The sequence below is a fragment of the Emydura macquarii genome, unplaced genomic scaffold (assembly GCF_026122565.2).
Source record: "Emydura macquarii macquarii isolate MOO-44397 ecotype Brisbane River unplaced genomic scaffold, CSIRO-AGI_Emac_v2 contig_3475, whole genome shotgun sequence".
Taxonomy (NCBI): Eukaryota; Metazoa; Chordata; order Testudines; family Chelidae; genus Emydura; species Emydura macquarii.
The window spans coordinates 35,294-60,740 of record NW_027133612.1 but is presented as its reverse complement, the minus strand read 5'-3'; the positions used below and the strand labels follow the sequence as shown (position 1 = coordinate 60,740).

Below are 25,447 nucleotides of genomic sequence, written 5' to 3'. Positions count from 1 at the left end.
GTGCAATCAGGTACTGTGCTTGTGCTATGGGACAAGAGGGAGATTGCCCACACTAAGCGGCCTTTGGAAATGCCTGATTTAGAGTCCACAGTTGGGCTTCCTGTGATTGCAATGCAGTTCTTTGTGATTCAGCATCATATGAATAGGGTGACAATTAAAAGTGGAGAATGGTTCCTAAAGATCTGTGGCATGCTCAGTTTTTCATCTAACAACTGTTTTGGTTTGCAATGTTCTTTCACATTTACCATATTTTGAGTCATGAGATCTGACTGAAATTATCTTTCATTGAAGAGAATAAAAGAAAATGCCCACCTCCCCCTCAGCTACCAGGATCCTCTAAGATAACAGAGAAAAGAAGCTATGAGATTGGTGAAAAAATAACTTTTGTGTGTCTACAAAATTTCAAGCTTCATGGAATGAAAGAAATAATGTGTGAAGATGGGAAGTGGCAATCACCACCGCGCTGTGTTGGTGAGTCTGATGTTTTATTTATGTTTTTGTTTTTAATACAGATTTTCTGAAATTGGATGAATCAGACAAAAAATGCATTCAATAATAGCAACAACTGTCATAGTGTTGTGGCTGATACACATGGGGCCTAAATGGTAAAATTCCCCTTGACTTCAATGAAAGAGGAGTTAAGTCAGCACTGAGCTTTCTTGAAAATCTCTGACTTAATGCACCCCTCAGTGTGTGTGCATCTCTTAAATGGGGCTAGAGACAAAATGGAATAATAACATTTTAATTACATTCTTCAGCATTACCTAGCCTTGGTATATGGAAATTTTTTTGAACATGCAGGAAGTCACACTCCATCACTGCTATCATCCTCATTAACTTGGGGTTAAGAAGTAGCTTTCCACTGGACATATTACTGTGTAATTTTCCTTTATAGAGGTTTTATGGCTTCTTCAGAAGTTTCTAGTTCTGGCCAACATCAGAGAGAAGATACTACACCAAATGGACCATTAGTCTGGTTCAGTATGACAATCCTCATGTTTCTGTTTGATTGTACTGTACTTAATTTTCACTGTAGCAGCTTCAAATATTTATTATGGGGGTGTGTAGATGACTTGTTTGTAGCATTTCTTAATTCGAGCCAATACAAAGAATCAAGCATTGAGAATAATGACTAGAACTTAAATTTACTTAGCTTTACCTTTTTTCTTTCAGTTTTTGATTATTTGTGCATTTGACATGTTAATTTTATTGTTCATTTTTCTTTTCCAAACAGAGGAAAAATCATGTTTGCAACCATATCCCACAGAAAATGGTGAGATTTTAAGTCTAGAAAATCAAAGCCTAAGAATAGAGAAACCAGGACCAGTGACTTATCCGAATGGTACAACACTAAAATACAGCTGTAATGCGGGCTTTGTGTTAAGAGGACCATCTGAAGTAACTTGTAATATGGAAAAATGGACTTCATCGCCTGCCTGTATTGGTAATTACACTATCTGCCTTGTTGAGTTTCCACTAATATTTTTTCAGTAGAGAAATCAAAAGGCCAGATTCTTTGCTAGAGTAATTCCAATGGGTTCAGCAGAGAATTTGGCCCAGTGAGTTTTAAGTGGAGGCTAAATGACAGTGAACAGAAACTCTTACATGTGTTTAGGTTGCTTTGAGTCAAACTTCTGAGTGATTAATTTTAATAAAATATTTGGTTTTTAAAAAGTGCCTAGTGGAGCTTATCTTCTGTACAAGTGGTTGCTCCTTCTTTTCCTTTTTTTTTTTTTTAAACTCCTCTGAGACAATGAGACTCCTTCCAGCTCTCTGCTCTGCAGCCCCCATGAAGATCATAGGAACATCTGTCTCAGCAGGCTAATGTTTCCTGACCACTTCCAAACAGCTGTTCCCAGCTTCTTCCACAGTCAGTTCTTCTCTACACTTGGCATGTTCGTGGGAGAGGGTCAGTGTCAGGAGCTGGTAGCGGAAGACACTGGTTCCTACGGGAGTATGAACTGTTACATTTCACTGGCGCAGTGCTCTGAGTTTGACACGGAAGAGCCAGAGCAGAACTACTGCGCCCAAGAACCCAACCTGCCAAGAATGCCTCATAGGAGTTGTAATTCCTCTCTCTTCCTTGGCACAGTATTCTGTTATGCTCATAGAAAACAACAGACATTAACCAGTGTTCAGGTGGTGGCAATCATAGGGGAATTAGCTTGTTCACAGAGTTAAAATAGCTAAAAACTGTAAATTTTATTTTGCTTAAAAATATATTAACAATAATGGAAGATTTGTAATTGGATGCATACTCAGTTCATCCATCAGAAAAATGAATACTTCAGACACCTTTTATAATCAACGGTACATGGAGTTTTTATAATGACTCAGCAAATAGAGCATAAATGTTTGCATAATCTTGTTTTAGTGGAGAGAGAGGATATGTTACTCGATAGGTCTTTTCCATTTTTCATTGATATGATTCTACAATAGAAGAGAGATTTTCTAACTTTCTGATACTTGGTAGGGTCATTTCCCTCAGTCATTGCCCGATGCACATTCATAAAGTGCTCACATCAGTTCCGTACACCTAGCATTTCTGCTTTAGGATGTAATCCAGATGTTGCATTGGTCTACGCTGCTGCCGGTGGTCGACGGGAGATACGCAAGCTATGTAATCTAGTTTGCATATCTCCTGTCAACATACTTACATTGCCATACCATGACGTCTACTTAGGCTGTTTCGACGGGAGGGCCTCTCCCGTAGATACAGCGCCTACTCTTTTAGTGGAGGTGGACAAATGGCATCCACCGGAGAGCCCATCTCTCATCGATTGAGTGGGTCTACACGGCCTGCTCAATCAATCCCGCTGCGTCGATCGCTGCAGAGCCCATAGCGTAGACGAGCAGAGACAAGAGACGGGCCTGGGACTAAGATTGCTCATGAATAAAGCTTGTATTTGAGCAAGGAGAGGTGTTTCTTTGCACTTTTAGAAAATGGGTGTTGTATTGTGATATTCAATATAGCACAGAAACTAGCACTTCCAGCTGGAAAAGGCATGTGCATTGACATCTTGTCAATATAGAACAATAAGGAACCTTTTGTTTATTTCACAGGGGAAAAAAGAACCATTATTTTGTACTGGTAGCACTCATCTCTTGCATGTGACAGATAAGTCGGTTAAGGATCATATTCTAACCAATCATGGCATAAGACCACAACAAATTCAAGGATTCCTCAATATGTAATAAATAGACAGTTTCCAGTCATACTTGATTTTCAAAAACATGGATGCATACTGAGAAATGAGACAACCTCTAAACTATACATTAAACCAGAAATTTTAACAATGTGACCATAGAGTCTTTCCTATAATTTTGACTTTGTTGGTAAATATGTTTTTATGTAAAAGCAATAGTTAATTTGGGTTTTTCTCTTGAACAATTTATTTTTTCTATAATGTGAGCTCACATGTGCTGCCCTTAGGGTGGGGAATATCTGTGCAGAAGTAACATTTCCCTTTATGCTGCATCTTTTATAGGTGTGACAGCCAGTCCACATAATAGTGAGTGTAAATTCCAGCAATGGCTACTCAACCCACAATCATAGTCTATAACAATCACACCATCCTAGGACTATTCAAATGAGTATGTGGTATAGCACTGGGCTGTCTAGTCTTGTGGTTAAGGCAGTGGACTGGGACTTCAGATATTTGGCATCTGTTTCTGACTTTAAAACAAATTTCCTGTGTGACCTTGGGCAAGTCACTTAATCCTCCAGTGCCTCAGTTTACCTTTTGTAAAGGGATAAAACTTATTTACTTCACGGGACGCTGTGGAGATAAATTAATTAAAGCTTGTGAGATGCTCTGATGATGGGTTCTAGCTTTTCATCTCAATAGCATTAATAAGCTCATGTACATGAGGCAGTTGCTCAAGTTTATCTTTTGAGTTGTGATTTTAAACCAATTTAGTTAAACTGGTGTAAGTCTGTGGACTTTCTTATGTCTCAAGTTCAATTCCCTGCCCTACCACAGACTTTCTGTGTAACCTTGGGCAAGTCACTTTTTTCCCTCTCTGTGCCTCAAATTCCCACCTGTAAAATGGGGATAACAAAACTTCCCTGCCTCAAAGGTGTGTCATGAGTGTAAATACATTGTCAGTCACTCAGATACTGGTGATAGTGATAGTGTCTAAAAAAGAGTATTTTAGTTTTAAATCAGATTCAGTTTAGTCACAAACAGGTTTTAGCTAAGCTGAAGTAAGACACTTAAACCAAAATAAGAGCGTCTATACAGGGGTTTGCATGAGATTAAAGTAATTCAGTTTAAAAAACAATTTGTTATATTGACATTACTTCTGTGTTTTGACAAGCTCTAGCACAGGACAGGTTGTTGCATGAGAAATCCAGAAGATAAGATGCAACCAGAGATGCTGATCTTAGACTGAGGCAGAAGCTAAACATCCACAAAAACTGAATTCCAATCTATTTAGGGTTTTGTTTATTTACTTAACCAAGCATTGACCAATTTTATTTAATAGTGCACATTGTGTAAATTTCATACCCATCCTTGTCTCAGTGCATATTTTTGGGTGCTGCTTGAAGCCTTTAAAGTTTCTCTTTTTTTGTATCTGTGCACATTGTTAAACAGGCTTAACTGAATGAAGGTAATTTGGGAGAGTGTTTCACTCACTTTAAATGTATGTGACTATTTTTTCAGAAATGCCATGTAGAGATGCACCTAATGTCCCCCATGCTTGGGCTGAAGGTAGCATAAAGGCGAATTATGAACCTGGTGAAACAGTGCGCTATCAATGCCACCCAGGTTTCATTGCTGTTGGATCACAGGATGTAACATGTAGAAGAGGGCAGTGGACCCAACTACCTAAATGCCAAGGTACAGTATGTGGTTTGATTTAGTTTTCAGGAACCTATTGTTATAATATAGGCACTCAGATACCCAGGGGATTATTATTATTATTTATTTCAATTAGTGTAGCTCCTAGGATCCCTAGTCATGGATCCCATTGTGGTAGGTGCTGTACAAACACAGAACAAAAAGACAGTGCCTGCCCCAATGTGCTTACAGTCTAAGTATAAGATGAGACAATAGATGGATACAGTCTGTACTGGGAGTACAAGGAAACAAGATGACAATATTGGCTAGCATGACACAGTGGTATCAACACACCAATAGCCAACATTGTCAAACTTTTTTTGTAGGTATGAAGGAAAAGGAGAGTTTAAAGGAGGGGTTTGAAGGTGGTTAATGAGGTAGCATTGTGGATGTTTACAGGAAGTGCCTCCCATGTGAGAGGTTCAGCATGGAAGAAAGCATGAAGGTGCTAGTTTTGAAAATACAACAAGTGGGCAGTGGAGGCTGACATCTTGGGCTGGTTGTGAATGAGAGATGATAGGTATGTTTGATGCACTAGAGAAGGAAGAGCCAGTGGATGGTTTCAAAAAATGTGTGACGTTCAAAGTGATGGGCTTGGAAAATGATAATTGCAGCAGTATTCTGAATGGATATGGGCAGATGAAGACTGCGTTTGTCAAGGCCAGAAGAAAGAAGGATATGTTAGTAATCGAGATGAGTCCGATGTTTCGATAGATAATTTAAGGAGACTGCATCAGTAAATTCAAAAATGGAGCTTGAGAGCAGTATATTATGGGCTGGAACAAGGGAAATTATGGGTACTTGACCCCTAAGTTTCCACAATTTCCTGAGAAGGCATATGGGTATCCCTAAACATACAGTGATTGCTGCACATACATAGCGACCATTTCCCACAAGGTAGAGCACCTGAAGGTAGTGCAGAATACACTGGGATTGCCTATCCACAGTACAATGTGCCTTTTGCTGAGTCAGATAGATATACCGATAGACTTGATAAATACTTTAGGATACTTGACTGTGTTTTGTCCTCTGCTGCTGCAGGCAACAGATGAAGCAGAAAGTTAACAACAAACTCAGTTCCATGGCTGTGCTTCAATCATTGGGAAGGATGATGCATAAACTCTGATAATTTCAAATGTGGAAGTGGCAGCTAGAGGAATTGTTGTTTGACAAATGGAAAAGGACAAAATAGGAAAGCAAATTTTTCCTCCCAGCTTCTAAGACGAGAACTTAAATGTATTTTTAAAACAATCAAAAAGTTCTACAAGTTCTTTTAACATATTGCAGTTTACATATATGTCACAATATAGAGTCCAGTCCTGGAGTCTGACTAAGGAATACAGAATAAATACCCTCATCTCACTTTTACAGATTTATTTTGTACTTTTGTTATGAGAATGCCTGGAGTTTTCTTTGGGTCAAAAAAGTATGATACTCCACAAAAGTGGTTCATGTTGATAAATCTCCCCTTTCAGATGCAACATGTGGAGATCCACCTGCAATTCCCAATGCTGATATCATAGATCTTAGAGACAGAAGGTATTGGCCTGCTGAAAGAGTACAGTATCAATGTCGTGAAGGTTTTGAAAGTCGTGGACTGAATGATGTAACCTGTATAAACAGGGAATGGTCACAACCTCCAACTTGCGAAGGTAGAGGTTTGAATTTTTATTAAAACAATTAATTCCAATTAATGCATGTATTAAGTAAGGAGAGGAGGTTGCAGAATCCCTCCTGAAACATCCTTGGCAAGCAAAGTCTGAATGAATGTTGCTACTACCCTCCTTGGTTGCAGCTCACTCCTCTCACAGTCTGTCCTAACGTCTGTAAGTGAGAGAGTCTGCAACTGGTGTCCCCTTAAAAATAGGAAATGAAAAATTACAAAATAAAATAAGTGTAGTAAAAGTTAAATTTGAAATGAGTAAAATCAAGGTGACGCAAAGATTTGCAGCCAAACAAGCTGACTTTAAGAAGTTTCCATTTGGAGTTTTCATCCCTTCAATAATTCAAAAGCATTCAGATGCCTCTTTTTCATCTTTTTTATTTTTAAGGATGTGGGGGGAAGTTCTGGCGTAGGGTGAACAGATAGCAAGTGTGAAAAATAGGGACAGGGGTTAGGGTGTAATAGGTGCCTGTATAAGAAAAAGCCCCGAATATCAGGATGATCCCTATAAAATCGGGACATCTGGTCACCCTATTTTGGTGTCCCTTGAAAGCCCACCCCATTCCTGTCAGCAATATTCTCTTTGATATTCTCTTTGTGACTGGGGTTGCAGAGGACTGAAGCTCAGATAAAACAGGCCATTGATAAAAATGTTAAATAGCATAGAGCCAAGGACCGATCCAAGCATGGACCCACTCGTTGGATGATGATCCTCATTTACAGTTACATTTTGAGATATATCAGTTAGCCAGTTTTTAATCCATTTAATGTGTGCCACATTAATTTTGTATTGTTTTATTTTTTAATCAAAATGTCATGCAGTACCAAGTCAAATGTTTTACAGAAGTCTAAATCTATTACATTTCCACTTATCAACAAAACGTGTAATTGCATCATAAAAAGATATCAGTTTAGTTTGACAGGATCTATTTTCCATCAGCTTATGGTGTTTCAGCTTAATTATATTAATCTCTGCAATTAAAATAGTTAATCAATTGACTCTCCAATTAAAAAGGTTCTGATAAACTACTTACCTTGACTTGAGGATCTGAACAGAAATGATACACATGTATCATTACATTATATTATCATTACACAGAAATAAAATGTCATTAAAGATTTGGTTAAACTGAAGTATTTCTTGGAAATGTGTCCATAACTGTAAATGTTCTGATATATCTTTTCAGATATGATGTGTGGACCTGCACCTGCAGTTCTTAATGGTCAGATTCTAGGGCATGGAAAGCAAAAGTATTTGCCTGGTGAGAGAGTGCGCTATCGATGTCAACAAGGGCTGAGTCTCATTGGGTCACAGACAGTGACATGTCAGAAGAAAAAATGGTCAGAACCACCAGAATGCAGAGGTATTTTATTTTATTATTTATAAATATCCTAAAAGTGAGGATGCTGTTGGAATCAAATATGGAATCATACTGCAAAGCTTTTATTTCTCTGTATCTTTCTTCTCATATTACCTGACTTGCAAGACATGCACCAGAAAAAGAAATATATTCTTCATCATGCTAAGGTCCACAGATCGTTATGATGGATTCTTCAGCCTTCTTGCAGCATGGGGGTGGAAGCAGACCTGCTAGTTACTGAAGTTCACCCCAGTTTTTTCCTGCCTTCACAACAACAGGCAGACTTACCCAAACCTCTGTCATAAAGAGCTTTTCTGGGAAAATTGTAACCTATTATTTCAAATTTCTGACCAAACCATTTGGATTAATAATTTCACTGTCTAATTCCCAGCTGTGTCCCAGAGCTAAGGTTGCCTTTTGGGGAGCTTTCTCCCCTGAGTTCTGCTTCCTTTTCTGAAGTGCTGGAGTGACAGATCCCTACAGTCTTCTGGGGGAGAGTGAGGTCAAAACAGCCACAGGCAAAAAAGTTCTGTGTCTCCTGCTTCATCCCACCCCCTTTTTTGAGTAGCTAGTTGGGAAGTTTTCTGTTCTCTGTGAACAGAATGGAATTTCCATCTCACAGCCCACTTTGATGCCTGTCTGGGCAGGAAAGACAGATGCCAGGCAAGAAGTGTTTCAGCAGCCCAGGTGCAATCATCTCAGTCCCCTCCATCAGACAGAAAAGGATGCAGGCAGGCTTGAAAAAGCCCGCTCCAATGGCAAGTAATTGCTATGTCCCCCACCCCCAGCTTCAAAATAGAAACATCTAAAAGACAGTAAAGCAGACTGAAGATGCACTGCCACCACATCATATTGGACCACAGAAAGGCAGCATTAGACACAACATGCACAGTGCCACCACCAGGGAGTGGGCTAAGGGGCATTTGGGCCCAGACCTCTCCCCATTCCTGCCACACATCAAAGATCTCAAGTAAACTCCATGGCAGAAAGGGTTAAAATGTTGGGATCTCCCATCTTGGGCAAGTCAGTCCCAGGGCATCAGGCTTCCAGGGAGTTCATTTTTGATCCCAAGCCATTCCTTGGGAGAGCCCAAGGCAAGCCCTGGCATGGGAGGTGAGTCATTAAGCCAAATCTCTTTGAGAGGAGGGAGAACACTTGTCACCCCAAATATTTTTTGAACAATCCTTGAGCACCTCCCTCTGAAACAGAAGCATAGGGCCTGTCCCAGGGACCTCTCAAGTGATGGATCTAGGTTTAATAAAACAGAGTCACAAGTGCTCTCTTTCGTGAGGGTTTATATACATATAAAATATCTTCTTCATCTTTCCCAAACTGTGAAAGAACATGCCCAGTGAATAAAAAATAATTCAGGTTTCACACTTGGTTTTCCACAAACAATCTTCCTGGGTTCAGCCTCTGCATATGAGGGTTAGCCATTTTAGCATCCAGATTCAGAATACCTCTAGCTTTCAGCATTTAAATTAATAGCATAACAGTTCCAGTATACTGCTCTCCACTTCCCTGTCTGAGTATCCTGGCTTTAGTTCATAAGCAGTTCCAGTTCACAGGCCTCAGCCTCACCAGCATATGCAAGGTTCCCACTCTTTCAGAATCATCAACACCTTATACACTCAGGAAAGTTGTTTTTATTCGGCCTTTCCCTTGTCCTGATTGATCCAGATTCTGTTTCCTCACCAAGCTTCACCTGGTGTTTCAGAATCAAATTAAGGCAATTAGTTTTTGCTTTTCCTGGATAATTGTCATGACAACCCCAACTAATGTCCCAGCATTTGCTAAACCTCTGGAGCTCATTTAATTCCCAACAAAAGTGAAATAGGAAGTAGAACAACAAAATGCTGCAGCATAAACAAACATAAAGTGGAGGGCAGGGGAAACAAAAACCAAAAAAGAATACTATCTCTCATACTCCATCTCCATTTGTATCCCATTCACTCTCTCGTGCCACCTGCAACAAAAGAGTTTTATCAACAACAGAAACTTCTTTAAAGGAAAAAAGAAAAAAATCTACCCAATGTATACCAGAACATAAAGTACCAAACCAGTGTGTCACAAGACCAAACATCTAAGACCAAAGGGTAAGAAGATGGGGTGTCAAGAAAACTTCCTTTTCAGGGGAGGAAATTCAGATTTCTCAATCTGTGTCAGAGGATTACAAATAAGGGCGCATAAGGAGGGATATATAGCTATAGTTTATCTGAGGCAATCTTAGACCTTATGAGGAAGTTTCAAAGCATTCTGACTGAAAGAATCTATCCTTGGTTTATTTTTAACAAACATTCCCATTTCACCATCCCATAGACAATTCCTCCATTTTTGCATAGGGATGACAGCCTTTTCAACTCCAGTCATTACCATTTGGCCTGGCAAGTCTTCCCAAGGTCAGATAATGTTAATAATGGTTTTAAGGAAGAAGAAAACTCACTCCTATCTCTTCCTGGACAATTCTACTGTGCAGGGTTACATTCCGACTGTGAAAGCAAGAGACTTATTTAGGAGGAGCTCATCACGCTTCTAGGTTGACTGGCCAATATCCACTCTATGCCCTCAAGGTTTCTGAACCATGTTGCTTACTGAAAGAAATGTGACTCTGTATAAATTTTATAAATGTTACTAAAATTATTAAACAAAGTAAAATAAAACCAAGAAAACCTAAGTTGCCTTCTTGTAAAACTAAACTAAAACTAAACTAATAAAAATAAAATAAAGATCAATTCAAGAAATCAATATTCAATATTCTCAATATTGGATATTAGATTGAAATTAAATAATCAAATTAGTTAAATCATCAAACAAGTGCAAAAAAAAAAATCCTTATAAATTCTAAGAAGGAGCCCAAGGAGGTGGCTGTCTATTTGGTTGTAAATCTGAAGTAAGGAATTTTACCAAAGTCAATCAATTGGATAACTTTGCACTGGTTAAATAGATAATTATTTGGTTTCAGTATTAAGATAATGTCTGAATCGCAACCCCTCAGCCAATTACAAAGTTTCCTCCATCTTGTGTAGTAGATGACCCTTTCCTCTCCCACTGATAAAGATATTATAATTCAGACTTTAACAGAACACACCTCAGAAGGAGAAGTTTGACGATATATCAGACAAGTTATCATAAATATCAAATCTCTCAGGACTTTTAAACTTAGAACACAGAACATACTCTCTAATGAATAAGTTCTATGAGATCATATTTATGACTGTGTTAACTTGGAGAAATTTCTTTCTGACGATTTCCCCGTGAGGACTTTTCCGTGTTCTACACAAGCATGCACATAACCGCAATTTCACACTCTAGAAATTAAAGAATATAAAACAGCTGGGATGTCTCCCAGCTAATAAAAATAGGAAAAGGAAAAATAAGATCTCTCAGATAACAGAGTTTGCAAACTCTTCACCTGGTACAGTCTTCTGGATTCTGAGTAGGAACGGTAGTCAAGGAGCCATACGGTTATGTTGCTGGCACAGTGCTTCTCGCTAGTGGACCTTCGGGCACAGAAAGACTAGTCTTCTGTCTTCCCTCTAGATTACTTGTTGAGCCAAAAGACGAGAGTCTTCAGCCTTAAGCTTGATTCTTATAATTTGTGAAAGTTGCTTACTAAACCTTGCTGTACCTCCCCCCATGCTGAGAGAACTACCTTGGAGCCATGCAACTTGGTCCAAACAGCTTTGAATTAGTTCATCTTAGTGTGTATCAACTTGGAAAAGCACCTCCCTTTAATTAGCAATTTTAAAACTATTTGGTGTTTTTCATAACACAGAGATCGATGTCTGTGACTCACCCCAAAAAATAAAAAATCCAGATATGAGATCACTTCTGTGGAAGCTGGCATGGTTTTATCTGGGTGAAAACTCCCCAGTTTATGGAAATTTCAACATAAAAATACTATAAACATAGCTAATTGAAAAAGAACCCTATCAATGGCCAGTTATTCAGCATTCTTACATCAGCAAAATTAAAAATAAGTTCAAACTTCTTATCAGTCCAAGTAGCTGGGGAGTCAGGCAGCCCAGACACCACAGGAGCCTCTTGTAAACTCAAAAGCTGTACATTCCATCACTATGTTTAAACACAAAAAATCAGAAAAGTAAGTGATATGGTTCCTCTTCCATTAGCTAGAAAGTTATTGAACTCTTTGTAAATGGTAACATCCTCTGCTCGTTAAAAAGATCATTTTTAATATTGAAGCAATAATGTGAGTGTGCATCTGGTATTGCCATTTACTTTTTATTCTCAGGAAAAAATACTATGAAAATTTAATTTAAAGCTGGAGGATGGTAATACAGTTAAAGAAGTAGAATATATTCTATAGTCTCTCTTTGGCTCTAGAATCAATGTAGTCTTGAAAAGGAGTATGCATATGTAAGACCTCTTTGTTCAGTGGCCACTGGTATCATGTTGACACCAAACACCAGGGTCGTAGGTGCCTTAGAAAGACATAAGTAGATAGATGCAGTCTTATTTTCTGGAGTGTTGCTTATTTGGGCAGGAAAATTCATAGATTCCAAGGTCAAAAGGATACATTATGATAGTCTAGTGTGACCTCCTGTATAATACGGGCCATAGAACTTCCCCAAAATAGTATTACTAGGGCCCAATTGTGCTAGGCACTGTAGACATACACATGAAACCTTTGCATCAGAGAGCTTATGGACCTTCCTTTACTAATCATAGAATCATAGAGTTGGAAGGGACCTCAGGAGGTCATCTAGTCCAACCCCTTGCTCAGAGCAGGACTAACCTCAGCTAAATAATCCCAGCCAGGCCTTTGTCAAGGCGCAGCTTAAAAACCTCTAAAGATGGAGATTCCACCACCTCCCTAGGTAACCCATTCCAGTGCTTCAGTGTCCTCCTAGTGAAAAACTTTTTCCTAATGTCCAACCTAGACCTCCCCCCCTGCAACTTGAGACCATTGCTCCTTGTTCTGTCATCTGCCCCCACTGAGAACAGTCTCGCTCCATCCTCCCTGGAACCCCCTTTCAGGTAGTTAAAGGCTGCTATCAAATCCCCCCTCATTCTTCTCTGCTGTAGACTGAACAAGCCTAGTTCCTTCAGCCTCTCCTCATAAGTCTTTTGCTCCAGCCCCCTAATCATTTTTGTTGCCCTCCGCTGGACTCTCTCTCTAACTTCTCCACATCCTTGTTGTAGTGGGGGGCCCAAAACTGGACACAATACTCCAAATGTGGCCTCACCAATGTTGAATAGAGGGGAATGGGGAATGATCACTTCCTGTGATTTGCTGGCAATGCTCCTGCTAATGCAGCCCAATATGCTATTAGCCTTCTTGGCAACCAGGGCACACTGCTGACTCATATCCAGCTTCTTATCCACTGTTACCCCCAGGTCCTTTTCTGCAGAACTGTTGCCTAGCTCGTCGGTCCCCAGTCTGTAGCCCAATCCTCCAGTTTGTTTAGGTTCTTCTGTATCCTATCCCTACCTTCCAGGGTATCTACCACTCCCCCTAGCTTTGTGTCATCTGCAAACTTGCTGAGGGTGCAATCTACCCCATCCTCCAGATCATTGATGAAGATGTTGAACAAAACCGGCCTAGTAACTAGTGCTGAAAGAAAATGTTTCAATTAATTTTTTTTTCAGGAAAAGACCTTTTTACCCAATTTCCCAATATATATTTTCAATTTTCCAGTTCTTTTGACAATAAAATAAACTCAGGACATTTCTGTTCATATATCTTTTAGGGAAAAACTCATAAATTGCACAATTGCAGTCCCTGCTCTCAGTACAGAGACCGTTGCGTCTTCTGGGAAGAGTACAGAAAGGGCTGTGGCGCCTTGACTCACACTGTCTACAGGAACTGGCCAACCACAAAAGGGAGCATACACTCCTGATATTACCAACATCCAATAATTATGAATTAGGCCTGCTAAAATCATGAGACTTGACTAAATAATGATGAAAGATTTAGAAATAATAAATCTGGGGGTTTTGTTTTTGTATTTGTCTTCTAGGTTTTTGAGCCCTCTGGGTCATGTTTTCAAGTGCTCCTCTGCAACCATGAGTATTAGCTCCTTATGACAGCTGAGATTCTCGGAGAATAACATAACTCCAGTAGCTGGAGTTTTAAAAAACACACAAAATACCATGCAACTCGTGATAAAATCATGAGAGTTGGCAACACTGCCTCCTGAGTGGTGGTGCAGCATGAACAGATGTCCTGTGCAACACTGAGCACAGGAGGTGTCAGTCCTTATGACACAGTGGCCTCCAGAATTCTCCTTAGGGTGGAAAGACTACCCATGGTTCCAGATGTGGGCTGGTGCCTTCAAGCCACAGGGCCAGTTCCTCAGCTATGCTGAGTGTAAACAAAGCACAGCTGAGGATGGGTGGGGGAAAAAGTAGCTTTGACGCTGGTTCTGAAAAACAATAAGGGATAACGCCACAGCAAAGAACTGGCTTGGGCTACATGCTGCAGATACCGCCTTTGTCAGATGATGACTTCTGCATGCGGAAACGATCCTTAGCAGCCTCTTTAGCCACTCGGGGATAATTTTCTAGTCCAATCAATATCACTGAAAATAAACATCAAATAATGAGTGGTGCTTTTCTTTCATATATTTTTATAATCCTTATTAATTTGTTTGGCCCAAGGGCCTTTCCACAGACCAAAGAATAAACTCCATCCATGATTACATCACTTCTTATTGGCACCTGTATTTTTTCTCCTTAGCATCTTTCTGTTTCTTACTTTTCTCCTCTTTTTCTCAATTTTATTTGTTGCACACTCACCATTCATTTTCTTTTTTAGTAAGTTTTTCTTCCTGTTTTCTTCTGAGTTTTATATTACACTTTTTAAGCCCTTTTCTCCATTTCTCTCCTTAGTTCTTACCTCGTCTTTACACTTTACTCCTTTACCCTTACCCTTTACCCTTAGTTTGTGTCCTCTTACCTCGTCTTTACCCTTTACCCTTACCTCATTTCTCTTAATTCTCTTTCCTCCTCCTCTCAATACTCAGTCGCCACAGGGTCATGGTGTGTAATGCTCTACTGTACTCAACAACTACCTAAAATATCTCTGTGGTAACATGTTCATGGAGAAATGAGGCCATTCACAGAACACTGATTACTTGAGTGACAAGAAGTGGGAACACTGGCACCCACAAGAAGACTTGGCACAAGATGAATTTTGTCAAAGCCTCCATCACTTTGTGTGCCAAGTTTTAAGTCAGCATGGTAGGATTAGTATGGTAGAAATGATCGGCAAGCCAAAGAATTTTAAAACAGGATACATTTTCTGCTTCAGAGTCCTCCCAGAACCAACTCACGAAGAGCAAGGGCATCTTGTTGCCCCAGTTTGTCATCAGTTTAATACTGTGCTGCTGCAACTTTAATGTCAGTATGATTTCTAATATTTTCATTTCAGTTCCAATATCAGGATAGCTATTTTTCACTATTTCCTTTGATTTTGCCTAGTCTACAAATCAGAGTGAATTGATATTTGTGGTGTTACAGCATTTACTCTAACTAAATACTGCCCAGTAGTTTTATTCTCTATTTCTATACTTCATTTCAGAGGCTGGTGGAAAATGTGGGCCTCCGCCATATATTGATAATGGAGACATCGTTTCCTTCCCATTAAAACAATATATATCAAATTCAACAGTGGAATACAAATGTAAAAGTTTACATATATTGGAGGGATCTCAAAGTGTTAGATGTGACTCTGGACAATGGACAGACCCACCGGTTTGCTTGGGTATGTACAAAAATCTATTATTCGAAAAAGAACAGTGGTGAATTATGCAGCTGTGTTATTTTTAAAGATGAATAATTCTGCCTGCTTACACAGCAATGCACATAGCCAGATTTTGTGACTAGTGCAAGAGGTGAAGCACACGGAGATATGAGAAACGAGATTCTGAGCACCAATGAATACATGCCCCATAATGTAGTTCATGGGGAAAATCTGCCAGTGATTATCTTGTTTACATACAGAGAACAAGGAATTTGTTCCCTCTTTTACTGGAATTCAGCTATGGATGATAGACTGTGGGATGATAGACTGTGGGAAGGAAGAAAGAGGAAAAATTTAGTAAACTCAGTATTTGGGCACTGGCATTTGTAGACAACCCAAGAACCAGGCTAGCATTCTAGTGTCTATCAACATATCAGCACCATTCCTGTCTCTGTGTCTAATGTCTGGTCTTTTGTTACATTTGATTACACAAGTGTTGTATTCATCAGTATCTTTATGTTCATATGAGAAAAGGTTCAAATGAGGGTGGGGACTGATCCCATATTTCCACTTAATTATCAGCACCTGCACATTATGTTTGTGCATAGCTTCTTGTGTAAAGCCCTGTCTGTGTGATGAGAATGCTGCTTCTGTTTCTGCTTCTGATGCTCGTTGCAGAATTCTAGCTCTGACTTTCTGGGTCTTATTTATGTAAAGATTTTACAACAGTGCACAGGATATAATGGGACTGATTCTGGGCCCTGCTTGGGTCAATGTGAAATATTAGAATAGCAAAATTATCATCATTGTTATTATTTACTATTTATTTGTATTACTGTAGCAGATGACTTAAAGGGGCAACTAAGGATTCTCTCATCTAGTAGAGTCACCAACGCTATGTTGCCTCCTGGGAGTGGTGGCTGCGATCCTCCCAGCCTTGGGGGTACATGGCTTCTCCTCGTCTGCCTTTGGGGCACTCATCACTCACCACTCATGGCTCGTTGCCAGGGCAGCATAACAGTTCTCCACAGTGGTGGGTTGGGAGTAGGGGTGGAGCACTGCCTGCTGCCTGTGACAGAGCCATATTCTTCTCCCAAGTGTGACAGCAGTCCTCTGTAGCTGCATAGCTTTCTCAGCCTTGGATGTCTCCATATGAATACTCCCAAGGAATTCCTTGGGGGTTCGGATGCTCCTCAGCCTAGCCATCTCCTCCTGTAGTTCTCCCACCTGCTTCCTGAGAGATTCCACCAGCAGGCACCTTTCACACAGCATGGTCCCCCCAGCGTGGCTTTCTGTAAATGGGAAATGCAGACCACAGTCTCTGCAAATCCAAGCAGGATCTGGGTAGAGGCATCCATGGTTAGGTTCTCTGTCTGGATATAGGTGCAGGTGGAGGATACAGGAGCAGAGCTGGCACTGGTGATGCGGGCCTTCCTGACCATAGCAATTTTTATATGACTCCCTCCTACAAACTCCCTCTCAAACTTCCCTGTTTGCAGATGTAATGTGACTCTCCCTATCAAGGCTGGTTGAAAATTTTCCATCTAAACATTTTGTGACAGAAAATTGGGTTTTAAACTGAAATATTTACTTTTTGTGATTTAAAGAAAAAAAAAATCTACTTTCTGTGGAAAGCTTTCATTTTTTGTTGAAAAGCTGAACACTTCAAAATCAAAGTTTTCAGTTTCTGACCAAAAATGTCTATTTGGATATGCTGCAGTGGCTCCTCAGGGTAGTTGTAGTTGCAGTGCTTTGATTGTGACCTCCTCCACTATGGGCTGGGCTTCCCAGCTGAAATACATCTTCCATTATGCACTACTGCCTGGGACTCCCATGATGTACAAGTTCCCCTCCCTCAGAGGGGAAACCATGGTGTATCCAGGGAAATGCAGTCTGACTAGGGAGCCTGAGGAGAATGGGATCATGAGACAGATGAACTATAACTCCTATAAGACACCATGTTGGCATTTTCAATCCATTTTTATTAATAATAATATTTATTTATTATTGTTTTATTGTTTTATTTAGCTGAAAAGTTAGAATTTTCTGCAAAAGAAAACCCCATTTTCTGACCAGCTCTACCGTCTATGCATGATGTAACAGTTATTACTAATAATTAATTGTGTTCCTCCCCATAAGTCTAGAAGCCTGGTATTCATTATATTCTGGCTACCTGATAGTCTGTGGCTTTCCTCCAGCCATCCTGCTTCATCCTTCTGGTCCTCAGGAGCTGTTTGCCCTCTACAAGCTCCTTCTCTTTCCCATCCAAGGTTACACCTCCACTCACCACTTGTCAACTTCAGCAGCGAAGTCCTTGGCACCTGCAGCTTTTGCTGCTGTTCTCACACCTGTGTCTGTGGAACCCCATAACACCATCACTGGCTCTGCTTGCCTGTCCTATCTTGCTTGCTGATGGTACAAAGGGCAGATAATTTCTGTCAGCTGGAGGTACTGCAGCAGCAGCCTCCATCCTTTTGGCCCACCGTACTGCACCGACCTCATCAATGCTGCTCACAATGTTGATTGCAGCATTTTATTTATATTTTAAATCCTCTGTTCACTCTCCCCGACACCAGGACTCCTGTGTAACACCAGTAATGGCATGCACATGTGACTTCTCCCCACATTCAACTGAGCCAATGTGTGCTCAAATGCTCCCTGTAAATGAGTAAGAGTTGGTATGAACATGGTCACAACACAGATGAGTTAAAATGTTTGTGGATATATATTTACTCTCACTATTTGCCCAGCTCTAATTTCTGCATAGACATTTTATTGCATAATTCTCCAGTAGGAGGTGAATTGTGACTATGACTGCACAATATATGAAATCAGGTTGATATTGTGAAGTTGTATTATGGAAAACTGCATCATAAGTGCCTATATGTAGATGGATCCACCATTGCTGACAAGTCCTGTAGCAGGTACACATCAGACAGGGAGAATGGCAAATATTTATGGTTAATGACAGAAAGGTTATGCTGAAAAGCAGCTGCATCCTGAAGAGAGAAAGGAAGTTAGGAGCAGTGGAAAGTTACCCAAAAGATAGAATATTGGAAGCTGAGTGTTTAAATAGCCAATCCCCTGTTGGTTTGGGAATTAGAATAGACCAAACGTATCTCCTGCGTGTCGTAAAAGGCGACTAAAAGGAGTTGGCAGCAGGAAGGGCATCCAGCTGTAAAACTAACTGCCAAATCAATATGGCTTATATGGTGAACAGGGGAGGTTAAAGAAGCAAGTTCAAAAGCACATGAAGATGGCAACCCTAAATGTGGGAAGCCTTACAGGGGAGATAGTAGTCCTTATGAGCAGGAAGGACATTAAGGTACTATGCGTGCAGGAAACTAAATGGAAGGGGAGTAAAGCCAAAGAACTGGGCTGTGGTTACAAGCTTTACAACTATGGATATGACCAAAGGAGAAATGGTGTTGGAGCCCCCTGGACCACGGAAGAGAGGAAGGCCAAAGACCCGTTGGAAGGATGTGCTGAAGAGAGACATGGAAAGTGTTGGACTTAAGATAGAAGATACACAAGATTGTATTGGATGGAGAAGGACCATAATGAACCTTTTTGGCGACCCTGCTTAGTGCTGGAAAAGCTGTAAGAAGAAGTAGTGTTTAAATAGCCAACCAAACAGGAACAGAGAAGGCCAGACAGGAAAAAGGATGGGGCAGGTGAGAACAAGGTCACATAATCTAGGTAAGGAACTTCATGAGGGAGAGAGATCCAGCCTGAATAAGGCAGGGAACTGCCTGCTTTCTTCAACCTAGATGGTTTCTCAAGGACTCAAAGAGCAGGGTGAGTTAGTGAGGGACCTTGCAGTCTCAGATCTTAATTATTTTGTGTGATCTGTACTCTCTTGCATTTTATATTATTAAGTAAAGGAGCAAATGTGTTACATCTGTGCAAAGTGTGTGTGTGTGAGCTGCTTTATTAACTGCTGTGTGCTCCTGAGAGAGTTAAACTGTAAACCAGGATCTTCACACCTTTTGGGTGGAGTTCTTGGGGAGAGTGTATTTAGGTGCAAGTGACTCTCAAGAATCATCTTTTGCATCCAGGGCCTAGGCAACTGGACAACAGGTGCCAGATAAAAGGTCTGAGCCCTGAGAATGTGCCTAGGGACCCTAAAATTGTGGCAGTGGCTGGACTTTGTTCAGGGTTTGTAAGATTATAGTATCCAAGATCATAGGGGCTTGGATTCCCCTCACAGCAGCAGGGCCCCACATGGGGGGTGGGAAAGAGTACACTTTCCTGGAGCCCAGAGGCTCTGGGTGGCCCAGCCCAGACTGCACCCCCCGTGGGTATGTGTGTGGGAGGGGGGGACCCATGTTACAAGTTTGTAATGGGCCTGAAAAAATTATGCTTGGGCCCTGCACAGCAGTCCTTGTGAGTGCTCACAAGGTGGCATTTGCTGGAATCTATGACAGAAGGGAAGGTCTACACAATCTTCACTGGAGCATCTGGCACAGTAACATCAGAAGCAAAGAGAGAATAGCTCTGATCTTTTCATGTACACAAAATATTTGTGAATATATTTTGTACAAATAAAGTGCTATTGAGTCAAATGCCCAGCATCAGATCCATGTGCTAATAACTCCATTGCCTTTTCTGCTTTTGCAGAGCCTTGTACAGCAACCCCAGAGGATATGGAGAGGAACAATATACAGCTGAGATGGACTTATGAAAAAAAATTGTATGTGTTACCAGGGGACTTTGTTCAATTTGTGTGTAAACGGGGATATAAATTGGATCCAATATCTTCTGGACTTAGGGTACAGTGTTTAGATGGGAGACTGGAATACCCTAAATGTAAACGCAGAAGTCATCTTTAGTTTAACCACAAGATTAATGACTTGTCCACTAAGCCAAGTTTTATTTATTTTTTTATTAAGGATGTCTGCGGGTGTATAAAATATAATCAATACATGATATGATGACTGACCAGAGTCAAATGCGATATTATCTGGAATTCTCATTTATAAAGTGAGATTTCTGCTTTGTTCACAAGATAAAAGCTGCTGCTTAATATTACAGAGTGTTGAATATTCCAGTAGAAGTACGCAAGTTGTCATTAAGAAATTAAAAACACCAGGCTAGATCTTCAGATGGATAAATCTGTGTAACTCCATTAATTTGGAGAGATTATTCTGGTAATGGTGTTTTCAATGGAGAAGGAATAGGAAACTTGAATTCTTTAATCCAAAAATATATATTAAGTGTCATCTAATGACATTAAGAGATTATTCCTGGTATTCTCCCCTATGCTAAGAATTATCCACATGACAATCTCCCTCTTCATGCTTCATCCTGGCTCTTAAATCACAGGCATCAAAGGATTTCAGATATTTTTTCTAAGAGAGAGATTTATTTTCCACATCTTGTTAGTGGGGTGACTAAATGCTATTTAGCATTTATTTGTAAATTGTGTATGTACCAGGCAAGACTATGAAGAATCCTAAAATAAGGAAATTAACAGTTGTAGATAACAGTAGAGTTCGTTGAAAGTCAGAATTTCTCTTCTGTGGGACATTCTGGAATTTTGAATTAAAAAAAAAATTCTGTTTCAGAATAAAAAGAAAGATTTCCAATGGAAGGGACGTTCCGAAAACATTTCTTTGAGAAATAATTGAAACATTTTGTTTTGAAAATTTCAAAATGAAATTCCATGGCAGAGAGCCCAAGCTTAAGGCTCCTGGTTCTGTCATGTCTCTCAGAGCTTCTGGATTTCTGGCCACAGAGCTATCACTGAGCTAACTCAGTCACTGAAAATGCCTGGGACTTCCTGCCATGAAGGCAGGAACCTGGGAACTCTCAGGGCTACTATTAGCTGAAAACGTGTATATATACCGTGACAGGGTCAGACTAGATAGCTACCGGAGAGTGCTAGAAGGCCAATATATCAGCCCCAGGCTCAGCAAGTCCCTTTTCCCCTGGTAGCTGAGCAGGGGTTACTCCAGGTTAATTAACACACCTGGAACCAATCAAGGACCCGCCTAGGACTTGTTAAAAGCCTCGCCTCCAGAGAAAGGGTGTGGCTGGAGTTGTGAGAGTGAGGCAAGTCACCAGAGTGTGTGAACAGGCAAGATGCTGTCAAGAACCGGGCGGGCTTAGGAGAAGGAGCAGAACACTGGCAGAAGAGAACCCTGCAGGTACAAAGACGGGGGGAAGGAAAACCCTGCCCAAGGAGGGTAAAGGACCTTTCCCAGGCCTAAGGGAAGAGACCCTGCTAGAAGGGAAAGATTGAACTGGACATTTGGTTTGGGCATTACCACTTCCAGTGGGGCTGTTAAGGGTCAAGAGCCTTCCTTGGCAAGGAGGCCAGGAAGGACCCCTGTCTGAGCAGGGTATGGACTTTAAGTCAAGGGGCATGGGGAAGTAACCCAGGGAAGCCACAGCACAAGGCTGCTACTTCTAAGGTCCCTGGGTTGGGGCCTGGAGTCAAGGGTGGGACTGGGCCCCCCTACCAGCAATTCACTGGAGGGGCAATAGCCCAAGCGAAGAAGCAAGGGCATGTGAGAATCAGACACAGGGCCAGAAGCCAGCAGGGAGTGGCCATCTTAGAGAGTCTGTATTATCCTCCCCCACCACTAGAGGGTAGAAGAACACTAAAGGGTGAAGAAATTCCCTGACCTATCGCTAGAAGGAAGCGCTAGAACCACCGAGGTAGAGGAAGATTTTTGTCACAATACTAATCACTTTTTTGCTTTCCATTATTTCTATCTGATTGGTTCCTTAGGATGAATGAAAATAAACATTTAACAATATCTTTAACCAGCATCTTATGTTCAATTCACCAGTTATTTGTAATATTCACAGATTATCTCCTTTTTTTGACATATTTGTCTGCATGTATCAGTTATACATAAATAAATGAGTGTATTGATCAAATGTATATTTCTACAACTAATTTCAAGTAAAGCAGGATGCGCAAATAGGTTTGGATAAAAGAAGTTCTGAGCCAAATTTTTACCCCAGACTCGAACCAAAGCCAAACTTTTTTTTTTTTTTTTTTTTTATGTTTAAAAGGAAATCACATGTGCTTCTGCACTTCCTATTTTTAGCTGGTAGAAGTAGCAGTATTTCCCACCTGCCAAAAGGAGGACATTTGGGAATCTCACTAGAAACCTTGATCTTGTACCAGTATGTTAGTTTTGTTTAGGAAAACATTCAGATCTTTTGATCATCACTGTTAAAACTGGTTGCTGGGGGAAAAAATAGTAGATGTAACCACAATGTATTTTAACAGAATTATATAGAAATCATTGTTCCTTTTGGTTAAAGTTTAAACATGCACAATCCTAATTTTACTTTTTAAAATGAAAATAGTGTACAAACATTTAGCAATTAAAAAAAATCCCTGTCTTGTATTTTTTGTTGCTTATTTCAGCCCATCCTGAAATAAACTGACTAGAAACTGAGGTGCCTAAGTGCCGTGCTTTGATCTTTAAGACACTAAGGCGGTTCTTATATATCCACTTTTAAGACAGAGTGTGGGGTTTGGAAATTCTAACTTAGAAAAAACTTGGCAAACTTTCTGGAAAAACTTGGCAAACTCAATTAAATTCTTAACCACTTAATAGTCTTTATTTAGCAACTTACTAATACAACTACTTGAATTAAACCTTTCTCTTACTGATTCACTTTGTATATAATTACAAACAACAAGAATTGATTACAATGATTAGATTTTAGACACAAAACTTACTAATACAACAACTAAAAAAACTTTACCACAAATCTTGTTCCCTTATTCTGTTACAAATTCTTAAAACACAAAAAAAAACCCTAAAAAAACAAAAGACTTACTCATGCAACACTAACAACAGTTACTATTACTGTTACACTTACAATAGTTCTGGAACACAAGTAAAATTGGTCTACCTAAACAAACATTAACATTGACTACTCACCGCATGTAGAGATGAACTCAGTAGCAGCAAAGTTAACAGATGTTTCATAACTTGGTCTTTTTATTTAGAATTCTAATTTTTCATCCAGGTGGGACCTCTATCATATCCACACCTGGGGTATTTTCATCCAGGTGGAACCTCTATTGTATTTACACCTAGGGTATTTTCATCTGCAGGACAAGTCCCAACGGGTTATCAGCTTAGTTACCTGACTATTCTAACACAATGTAAAGGCAATGGAGCTGGAGAGAGGCCAGAAGACTGATCAGACCCTCTTGCAGGCGTGATTCAGGTGTACCCCTTGGGGAGGCTCGGTGGTTCTCCTGACTAGATTCTCTAATTTTTGCTTTGTCTGACAACCCTTTTATCTCCACTCCAACCTATACATCCGCCAGACCAATAATGGGTATTCCTACGGCACTTTGTCGGTCCCTCCTTGGAAAGTCCCCAGGCCAGAAGTTTATCCTTAACCAGGTGTAACTTACCAAATAAAAGTTGCAGCAACTTCAGATTTCCAAATATGGCCTAGGAACTGCTGTGCTTGCAAGTTACCCCTATTTCAAGTTCAACCAGTTACTTTTCGGTCAGGGGTTTTGCTGCCTCTGAGCTCCTCTCCCATGGGGTTTACAACTTGTACCTCTTTAGCCATTCTCAAGGCTCCCTTATGTACTTCAAAAATAACTAGGAACAATTATAAGAACAGATGGTCACAAAACCTTACAATATAATAAACTATCTTCAATAAACTCTTTCATTCAACACATATAAATCAATTACTTGTTCCTTTCTCAACATGGACTTGGGGCACACCCACAATGAGATGATTTTAACCCGTTATGACAGAAACTTTAGGGTATGATGGAAAAATTTAAACAAAGATGAACAAAGATCTGCAGATAACTTGGGCAGTAGTGAGCTGTGTGTGTTTGGCAGTATGTGAACAAACTATTTCTTCTTTCCTTTGTATTCAGTAAATTGGAAAGTTGACCAGTCCTGTGACTGAGATTAATTTGTCAGAACCAGCTGGGAATGACAAATAAATTCCAAACTAGTGGGCATTGATGGGATGTTCCATCCAGTGAAATGGTTAAATTCTGGAACTTCACCAAATTAGCCCCAAAAGCAGGTAGAGAGGAAAGGTGATCCAGTGATTAGGGCACGAGCCTAGGACACCAGAGATTTAGTCTGAGTGCCTCAGCACCCCGTTTGTACACAGGGGATAATATACTTCTTTACATAACACCACACTTTGAGCTGGGGGTGTAATTCCCAGCTTGAGGAGAAACACTCATGCTAGCTCTCATCAAAATAGAGCTTACTAAAAATAGATAGTAGTTGTGGCAGCTTGAGCGGTGGAAAGGGCTATCTACCCAGGATATGTTCCTGTCAGAGACCTTAGGCATGTATGTGGTGTGGCTAGCTTGTCCCAGCACTTGTACTGCTGCGTCTCCCCTCTATTTTTAGTACACCAGCTCAGTCAGAACTAATGTGGGCATTTCTCCTTGAGCTGTGAATCACACCCCTAGCTCAAAGTGTAGACATACCCAGAGAGTGCAGCAGCTGCAGGACAGGTTAACCACCCTAGATACAACCCCGACTGAGATGCTAGGCATGTATGTGGGGTGGCTAGTCTGTCCCACCGCTCATGCTGCTGCGGCTACACTACTTCTAGCATGCTAGCTTGATCAGAGCTTGACCGAATATTTCTCCTCTGAATGGAAATCACACTCCCAGCTCGAAGTGTAGACATACCCACAAGGGTGTTGTGAGGATAAATACATGAAGCCTGTGAGGCATAGTCCCCTTTCCAACCCTATGGGCCAGTCTATAGTACTGTTCTTCAATCTGAGTAGTAGCTTATGCTGTTAATAGTCCCATTGAAACAGATATTACAACATGTATATTTGTGTGGAAAACTCCTATTGACTTCAAGGGGCTTTTGATCAGGCCCAGAGAAACAGAAA

The 25,447-nt window shown here is 40.4% G+C and overlaps 1 protein-coding gene across 1 annotated transcript in view; it reads left to right on the top strand.

Annotated features, from left to right (window-relative positions):
- LOC137144640 (complement factor H-like) overlaps positions 1-25,447 on the top strand; it is an 82,222-nt gene that overhangs the window by 23,126 nt on the left and 33,649 nt on the right. Inside the window, exons 11-17 of the mRNA XM_067535070.1 lie at positions 292-471; positions 1,235-1,444; positions 4,668-4,844; positions 6,320-6,496; positions 7,695-7,871; positions 15,412-15,594; positions 20,194-20,394. Of these exons, the coding sequence (XP_067391171.1) occupies positions 292-471; positions 1,235-1,444; positions 4,668-4,844; positions 6,320-6,496; positions 7,695-7,871; positions 15,412-15,594; positions 20,194-20,394 (1,305 nt within the window). The remainder of the gene's footprint in view (positions 1-291; positions 472-1,234; positions 1,445-4,667; positions 4,845-6,319; positions 6,497-7,694; positions 7,872-15,411; positions 15,595-20,193; positions 20,395-25,447) is intronic.